Source organism: Hemicordylus capensis, chromosome 1 (genome assembly GCF_027244095.1).
Source record: "Hemicordylus capensis ecotype Gifberg chromosome 1, rHemCap1.1.pri, whole genome shotgun sequence".
NCBI lineage: Eukaryota > Metazoa > Chordata > Lepidosauria > Squamata > Cordylidae > Hemicordylus > Hemicordylus capensis.
Window position 1 is genome coordinate 216181221 of NC_069657.1, and position 9689 is coordinate 216190909.

General features: G+C 44.1%; 1 protein-coding gene across 7 annotated transcripts in view; it reads right to left on the reverse strand.

Moving 5' to 3' along the window:
• DNAH7 (dynein axonemal heavy chain 7) overlaps positions 1 to 9229 on the reverse strand; it is a 249486-nt gene extending 240257 nt beyond the window's left edge. For 5 of the 7 annotated variants that reach the window (XM_053276777.1, XM_053276818.1, XM_053276788.1 and 2 more), the window contains exon 1: positions 8986 to 9228. In XM_053276777.1, the coding sequence (XP_053132752.1) occupies positions 8986 to 9000 (15 nt within the window). In that variant the 5' untranslated portion in view covers positions 9001 to 9228. Of the gene's footprint in view, positions 1 to 8985 lie in introns of all 7 variants that reach the window. The other 2 variants (XM_053276796.1, XM_053276816.1) reach the window with 1 other exon arrangement.
• Between the last annotated feature and the right edge of the window lie 460 nt (positions 9230 to 9689).

Sequence of the window (9689 nt, forward strand, 5' to 3'; positions counted from 1 at the left end):
TACATATTTGTCCCCTCCATTCCGTTGGTACATGCTAGTATACTTTTCCTTTGTTGATCTTTAGCAGAGATCTGAAGCATATTCAAGCTAAGGGTAAAATTGCTGCTCCTGCATTCGCTTCACTAAAAGGGATGGGCTTCTTCAAGTGATACTGCATTCTAAGGCATTCACTCTGTTCAAAATTCCCCACAGTGTAGGAGAATGTGGCTCAATTCTGGGGATATTTTGCTACCTAGACATTAATTCAGCTTTTCCACAATTCTGAAACAATCAGTTTGAAGAACAATCCAGTTATCAAACTGGGCCATTGTCTCTCAAACAATGTAACAAGCACATCCCCTGAAATAAAGACAGAGATCTCCAAAGCTGGAGTCAACATGGTTTAAAACATTCGTTATAATATAGCTGGTCTTCTTATAACAATACATCACCAGTCCAAAACCTCACATGTATTCCAGAGCACACATGGAGCTCCTGTGTGAGTAAGGTTTCCCATTTATTTCTGTACAATAGGAACTCCACGTGCACAGATAAAGGGAGGCGTGCACAGAGTTGACACCTCCATCAAAAGAACTGGTGTGGACCTTACAGATGCGGGAGCTCTGAGTACACATCATGAATCCCCTTGGATCACCCCTTAGGATCACTTGATGATGATGATGATGATGATGATGATGATGATAAATAAATCATCATCATCGTCATCATCTAGCCCTACTCTTCTGTCTTTAACAGCAACCTGGATCACAGAAATTAAGCTGTAAATACTTTCACGCCTAGAAAACCTTTACCTGCTTTTTAAAAAACCTCTGGATGCTATTAAAGACCCTTAAGCAGGATGAGTAAAATAAAGTTCGCAACCATAGAGCCCCTGGGTCCACAAAATATAACTAGAATGAGGTGGAAAAGAACATAAGAACAGCCCTGCTGGATCAGGCATAAGGCCCATTTAGTCCAGCATCCTGTTTGACACAGTGGCCCACCAGAAGCCTCTGGAGAGCCCACAGGCAAGAGGTATGTGTGCATGCCCTCTCTCCTGCTGTTGCTCCTCTGGTATTGAGAGGCATCATGCCTCTGAGGCAGGAGGTGGCCCACAGCCTGAAGACTGGTAACCATTAATAGACCTGTCCTCCATGAATTTGTCTAAGCCCCCTTTATAGCCATCCATGCTGGTGGCCATCACCGCATCCTATGGCAAAGAATTCCATAGATTTCGCTCTGTGAAAAAGTACTTCCTTGTCAGTCGTAAATTTCCTGACCTTCAGTTTCATGCGATGATCCCTGGTTCTAGTGTTATAAGAAAGAAATTTCTCTTTGTCCACCCTCTCCACTCTATGCATAATTTTATACATCTCAATCATGTTTCCCTTTAGTCGCCTATTTTCCAAGGTAAAGAGCCCCAGATGATGTAGCCTAGCCTCATAAGGAAGGTACTCCAGGCCCCTGATCATCTTGGTTACCCTCTTCTGCAAAAAGGAAAGGTTAGTTGTATAGCAAATGATGTTATGAACAAGGGTCCAGTTTTAAACAGCTTGTTCACACAGCTGGTATTCTACTATATGTTCAATATTTATGTAAGCCATGATTTGGGAAGAAAATACTAATTTGGGTCTCCTAACTCAAAGAGAAACCCCACCCATGAAATGCAGTGGATTTGCTTCCTTTTTATTTGGAATTTCTGTAGGAAAAAGCTCTGGCACTTTAAGATGTTGTGAGAACACCAACCCTCATACAAACTGTCTGCTTAAGTTTACATTTCAAAAACTAATTTTAAAAATTATATGAACAGCTGCAAGGAGGATTAGATCCCCTTTTAAACGACTGACTTTGAAGAGCTCAGGCTGCATTTTTGTTTTCCTAGAGGATGTCATCCTGCAATCAACTTTCCACTAATGAGACGAATATATTAAAGTCTCCTTCAACAAATATGGCTACACCACCTGCTCCTTCCTCAAACAGCATGAGTGTCTAAGTAAATGTCAGAGAGGGAGGAAAAAAGGCATTTCCAAAAAAGTTAATCCACTCTATTTACTTTACACAATATAGCACCTTAAAAAAATAAATCTATCTCCTTCAAAAGAAAAATGGAAAAAAAACGTTGCATATTGCCTAGAGTAACATTAAGTAACAAGGCTTACTTGTTTAAATGTCCATGACAAAGCCGGTGAAAGAATGCCCTCTGCTGTTGAAACATGATACACACATTCTTTTCTGTGTATACACTAGATTCCACTACAGCAGTTAGGTCTTGTACAAAACCATTTATCACTTTCATGGGTTTCAACGTCTGATTTGTTTATACTTTTAAGAGGCTAATCAGAGGTTTAGGGAAGGCACGAGGGACTGCTAAGTATTTAGGGGTGTCTGATATCCCTTTGTACTTCCAAAGAGATGTGAGTGACCATAAAAGCAATGCTTGGTTACTGTCTCCGGTAGGCAGAGACTGGTACCCTTTACAATTTTCTTCACATCTGAGGACGTCCCGAGATAGTAGTGATCACGGACTTGTGAATCAAGCAGCATTGACAAGGATCACTGATTGTGAAGTTCGGATAGAGTTCTACAATGTAGTTTTCAGTGTGGCACTCCCATCCGCTTGCATTGCAAGAGAGAGAATCCCTTGGCATGACAGTGAATATGATTCCCATTTTGGCTCTCCAAATGTTTTGGATAGTTTGGGTTGGGTTGTTCACACTTTAAGAAGGGTTTTTAACTTACTTCAGGTTGAAATGTTTCTAAAGCAATCTTACCACTATTGCCTATGGCTATCATCATCTGTGTCAAGACTGCACAATGTATGACACACCAAGCTAAAGTAACAACCCGCCACCCATGAACATATGAAGCTGCCTTATACTGAGTCAAACCATTCTAGCTCAGCATTCGCTATACTGACTAGCAGCAGCTCTCCAAGGTATCAGACAGGGGTCTTTCCCAGTCAGAGGCGTATCTAGGGAAAATAGTGCCTAGGGCAAGCACTGAAATTGCGCCCCCTGTCCAAACATCTGACACCCATCTTTCAGATAACTTTACCATAATATCAACTCAAAAATACAAGTCAAGCTCGTCAATCTTTTAATATTTCAAAAACTATTTAGCAGTGGACGTAGCCAGACCAAAATATGCTGGAAAACTACAAATTTCAGGATGCTGGGGCTCATGAAATACCCAAATACTATGTGGAGGTGTACTTGGAAAACTAAACAGAAGTGCCTGTCTAATTCTCTACTATGCATTGTAGCATCACTATTACATAAGTTTTAAAAATAAATGGAGAATTTGACTTTTCCCAGATACTCTGGAAATAGTTAAAGGATATGCAGAGTAAATTGTGTCACTGCTTGGAATATATTTTAGTATTTCAGAAAGACAGTTAAAATGAGAGAAAGAGAGAACGAAACTCCCAGTGGGTCTTGATCCTAAGGATTTCACACTGATTCAAAGAAAAATTCACCATTAATAGCCATATAATTAAGACATCACATTTAACTCACTTATCACAAGAAGCAAAGTAAGAGCAAATGAATACAATCCTAGCTCATAAGCTTCAGCTCAGTATTCACAAGCCCTGATTCTCTGTACATAGTGCCAATCTGAATATGTGTACAGTGACATATTATATTATTTTTTTAAAAAAAATTACCTGTAACCCCTTTGGGGGGCTTCCTAAAGGCTGGGGGGGGTCTACAAAGTCCCCCTCCCCCGCTGGCCTCTAGGGCCTCGCAGGGACCATTTGAGCATGTGTGGTGGCCATTTTTAAAAATATTTGGGGTTTTTTAAAATGGCAGCTGAAAACAAAATGGCCAACGTGCATACTCAAATGGCCTCTGCGAAGCCTGGCATGGTCTAGGGCCTCACAGAGGCCATTTGAGCATGCGTGGTGGCCATTTTGTTTTTGGTGGCCATTTTTTTAAAAAAATCAATTTTAAAAAATGGCGCGCCCCCTTCAAGTGGCGCCCAGGGCACGTGCCCTGCCTGCCCCATCCTAGATACACCCCTGTTCCCAGTCCTACCTGGAAATATCAAAGATGAAACCAAAGTCTTTTGCATACAAAACAGAAACATTATGACCTGCCTGGTGCTTATCAATCCCCGTTTCCAAGTCCCAGACAGGAGGATTCTCAAGCAAGCCCCAGGTAGACCACCATATATGGCTGTGGGCTGAATTCATTTTGGTAGGTCTAAAGTTGTGCAGGCCTGACCCATGTTATTCTAACAAATATATAAGATGGCACTTGGGTTATTAATAGCTAACAAGGCAGCCCACAGCTCAAGAGTAGCATGGAGAAATGCAGGACACAAACAGTGTTGCACTATTTGCACTAGTGCTGTCTGAGATGCACTAATCTACCCAGGCATCGCACAAGAGTCCTAGTGCAGAGCTGTTTGTTCTGCCCTCTTCTTGCCATTAGTGTCAATGCAAAGTTCTAAGCAACAAGTACAGGAGGGAGGAGGAGGAGAAAGGGAAAGGAGTGGAGAGACAAGGGACAGAATACTATTGTATGTCTGTAGGAGGTTTTGTGTCTTGTCAATGTGCTGATGGATGGAGAGTAATTAAGAATGACCAGTTCAGACCAAAAATCTTTGGTCACTGTGGGAAGCAGGATGCTGGATGAGATGGACCTTTCGTCTGATCTAGTAGACCTCCTCTTGTGTAACATGCTCAAGGCATTGCGGGGGAAATGGTACTAGGGGTATAATGCAGCACCCCTGAGGTTGCTCCCACAGTCAACAAAAACTACACATGTGAAGGCTATTTCCTTCAAACAGTTCAGACAATATGGCTCCTCTAGCACACAGACTGGGGTAACTTTAAGACTAACTGCTTTTTTGAGGCATCAGATGTTCTCGAGGCAACAACCTATTTCATCAGATTCAGGAAGCAGACACTAGGGCTGTGCAGTCATGTCAACGCAATAGACATGGAGATGACATGGCCTCTGTCGGGCACTGCTGGAGGGAGTTCCACAATGAGTCAGAACTGTCAAGAGTCTCCCTCCTGTTGTTGTGGAACTCCACCAGAGTTCTAACAAAGTTTTGATGGAGAGCCCCACCCTCTCCCTGCCCTGCCCTGGGCTCCTCCCCCTCCTATACCTGGGAGCCAGGTGGGAGCAACAGACTGCATTGCTTCCTTTTCACTCTGGAGGGAACACTTAACTAGCTACTTGCTTTACCAGCTGAGCCTTGATTTTTAAAATGTTATTTTACTTTACTTTATTGAGTTATCTGTCCTACTAGGTGGCCCAGGGAATCCCAGAAGCAACTGGGCTGTTCAGCACCTGACATTTTGGGCTGCGCACAGGCCTAGGAGGGCAGCTTTTATTATTATTATTAATAATAATAATAATAATAATTCGATTTCTATACCACCCTTCCAAAAATGGCTCAGGATGGTTTACAAAGAGAGATTACAAGAGCTTTTCTTCTAGGAACAGTTCCAACCAACCCTTCATCCAACACAACCATTGGAAGGGGCCAACATTACCCTCCTGACAGGCTCACTGTTGGGTTGGCTCAGCTTGCTTTATCATTTCCATTACATGAGCTGATACCCACAGAAACGCATGCCACAATATAGTCATAAGTGCCACAGCACTTGTTTGTAACTTTGTTGTACTGCCTTTTGTAGAATCCAGACTTGTGGAGAACTAGTGAGATACTGAAAGTAAGCACTGTAGGGGAGTATGGAGTATATTAAATAATAGAAAGGGCAGATTTGCTATCAAATCTCAGAGAGTCAGCGTGGTGTAGTGATTAGAGTGCTGGACTAGGACCGGGGAGACCTGAGTTCAAATCCCCATTCAGCCATGAGACTTGCTGGGTGACTCTGGGTGACTCTGGGCCAGTCACTTCTCTCTCAGCCTAACCTACTTCGCAGGGTTGTTGTGAAGAGAAACTTAAGTATGTAGTACTCTGGGCTCCTTGGAGGAAGAGCGGGATATAAAATGTAAAAAAAAAAAAAATACAATAAAGATTTCCCAGAAGGGTCACTCAGTGGCATTGTGCTTGGGCAGGCATCTACAGCATTGAAGGAGAAGAGGGATAGTTCTTTCTCTAGGGCCAAGAGGCAAAGTGCAGAGTCATAGAAGAGAGGCTCAGGCTGCATGCAGCTAAGCCCCTATATATAAAACCCTTACTGGTGCACCAAAATTTATCTATTTATTTATTACATTTATATCAGAATCGAAGCTTCTCCAACAGGGAGCCCTCAGGACAAAAGAGCCTCTATCTCCCATTCGTTTCAATGGAAAATTCACCCTAATTAGACCTTTTGGAGCACACATTTATAACACTGAGTGAGCAGCCCCAAATTCTTCATCATCAATATACCGTTTTTCAACCAAAAAAAGCTCTGAAAGCCATTGTACTATTTGTGTTACATCAGGATGTCTGCAAAATACATCATTTTGGGCATGCTCTTGGCACGTCTCCCTTTCAACCACATAGACCAGAAAAGTATCATTGGAACCAGCCCTAAGTGCAACAAACAGATGCCTAAAACATCATACAGGTACATGCTGAGTCGTAGAGCCCTAGGGTTGACTGCAGATCCCTACTGAGTGTACACTCAGTGACAAACCAGGTGCGCTGCTGAGTAACATGGTTAGCAGTAATAACAACTATCCAGGCAATACCAGGCAAGGTCATTACAACAAAAGGGACAGATGCATAAAGGAATGATAGCCAGGGAAATAAACAAACTTCTGTTGTCTCTTCCATTATTGTGGGGAAAGGACGGCATTCTCGTAGACGCTGTCCAAAGTGGGTCTAGAAGTGTGTCCCCCCTCCAGTGCAGTGTTCCCTCTAACAGGGATTCCCAGATGTGGTTGACTACAACTCCCATAATCCCCAGGCAAAAGCCGTTGCAGCTGGGGATTCAGGGAGTTGTAAACAACATCTGGGAATCTGTGTTAGAGGGAACAATGCTCTGGTACATCACTCACTCCCCCTCATACACACACACCAATGCCACTCATGGTTATGGAGTTTGTCTAAAGAGCAAAGTATTAATTAATTATTTTTTATGATGATGATGATGATGATGATGATGATGATGATGATGATGATGTATTTATCATATTTGTACACTGCCCCAAACTTTCGTCTCTGGGTTGTTCTTTTGTCTCTGGGCCCCAAGTGTGATGGTGGGTGCTTTCATGATCGTCAGACTGGGACATCCCAGACTGCCAATCACTGACGCGCCAGCCATCATGCTTATGGCATTCACATCTTCCGATGAATGCCGAAACTGCGAGTGGCAAGGGAGGGGAAGTGAGGATGAATGATTAATATCTGGTGGCGGGGGAGGAAACTCCCAGACCCACTTTGGATGGCATACATGAGTACACCATCCTTTTGCCAGAATGTCTGAAGAGGGTCCTGGGAAGATGAGGTGCCACACCAGTTAATGCAATATAGACAAAACGCTTATAAGTGGTCCTCTAGAAAGGGAGATGAAATCAACAAGAAGGGAAGCACCACACCAACAACAATGGAAAGGAAAAGCAGGAACGTTGTGAGGATGGTTTACTGACAAAAACTAAATCCCAACACATTTCGAGGTCAAAAACCTTGTCCCTCAGGGGGAAGTCTTGATATTACACAATGCAAAGACTGTTGACTGTGTGAAGCTTTGCAGACAGCAGTCTGTGTGAAGCTTTGCATTGTGTTATAGGAAGACTCCCCCACCCCATACACCCCAGGGATGAGGTTTTTCTTCTGGAAAGGCACTGGGGCTTAGTTTTGTCAATAAACCATCCTCCCACCATTCCTGCTTTTCCTTTCTCTAGAAAGGGAGAGCAACAAAAGCTGAGGCAATGGAGATGGTGGCGGGTTAGTGTAGTAAGGCTATTAAGGATTTATGCACAACACTTGGCTGGGAAGACAAAACATTGCTTTGAGGCTATGCCATTGCTTTTAAAGGCAGTATAGTTGTTTAAAAACAAATACATTAAATTAAATGCACCAAATGGAAGGGAATGGGTTGGGAGGTGAGCTCAGGAGTGCAACGCAAGCAGACAGTTGAACCAAACATGACATTGAACCCAGAAACTGGTTCACACTGTTTTTCTCAGTGAACCAGACCTGAACCCAAACCTACAATATCTTGGTTGCCTTGAACCTGAACCAAACCCTAGAAAACAAAATAGTGACAATAACCACTTCAGAATAAGTAGTTCAGGAATTAGTCACTCAGCTTTCAACCGTATGGTTGTTTTTTCTGGGTTTTATTCCTTTGTATTTATTTGGTTTATTGGCCTCACAGGGAAGGCATTTTGTATTTTGCTGGTGAATACACTGTAAAAAATTCTGGTTTTGTCCTGTTGTATGCAATTTGTTCAGGAAAGCATTTCGACATTCAAAATTAAACAGTGTTTTTAAAAAGAGTAAATATTTGTTCTCAAGTTAAATAATGATCGTTGTATTCATTTAATAGAGTTACATTGCAAACAAAAAAAAAGGTTCTCTATAATTCTGCATGAAATGTACCAAAACCAATTCAAAGCCTCTTTCTTGACCCGTTATCAAACCACTTGTTAAAGTTACTGTCTGAACTGGAGAACTAAAAGTTACTGATGATGAACAGGGAGGGACTGAACCCCACACGTTTAATGGCTCGATTCTCTAAAGGGGAAGCGACAGAACCCTGCGGGAACATCAGCGGCCAACTTTTTACCCGGGCCTTTGCTCTTGTGTCCTTAACAGCACTTTGATGCGAAGATACCAGCACGTGGTGATGCTCAGCCGTGAAAAGCTTCACATTCTGGAGACCAAAACTGCCGCAAGAACAGGCTAGGCGCTCTTTCTTTTTCTGGACAGTGGCGGCAACCCAGGTGGGCAATGCCGTGGGAAGCAGGTTGGTCGGCGCTGGGGCTTGACTTGACACGGGCGGGGGGCAACAGGACACCACGGAGGCGGGACGGATCAGGCTCGATGAGTCCCGCTGAAGTTCGTTCGCCCCCCCCTCTCCGTCGGTCCCCTCACCTGCTCGTTGCTCATGGCTGCGTGGCCGGCAGTTGGCCCCTACGCTCAGGACAACGGAGAGGGTGGCAAAGCAATGGCAAGCGAGGAAGAGCGCTCCTGCCCCGCCGCGCCTGCTGCCCCTTCGGAGGATCCCCCGCGGGCCGGTCTCAAGGGCTGTGTTGTGTTGCAGGGAAGCCCCGTCGCATAGCAACAGCTCAAACCGCACTTTGGCTGGCCCGCCCTTCTCCCCCTCGGATTAACAGAGCCGAATCTCTGCCTTGCAATCGCAGCCTCCAATTGGCTCGGAGGGACAAGGGGCGTGCCTGCGAATAGCACCGCCCCCCTCGAGCGGAAAGCTGCCTACCCGGCTAGAAAGGAATTGTTGTTGGGTTGATTGGCAGACCACCCGCCCCCTCTCCGCATACTCCTTTTCGTAGAGTCGTTTTTTCTCGTGTTCTCGTAGAAGGTTTGCGGGCGGGGGCGTGTCTGCAGTCGCTGGAGGCTCTGGGATATTTCAGTGCCCCTAAGAGATCGGCTCACCACTAGTTTTTCCTTTAGGGCTGCCACACTGTTGACAGCTGCCAGCAGAAATTGTATGGGTGGTGTGGGAAACTTCACCAGATGAATTTCTGCCTGGATAGGATTATCCACCCTTTGCACCTGTGATTATTGGTTGTGTGGAGGCTGACTCCAATTATTGAATCCTTACAGAATATCTGTTATTT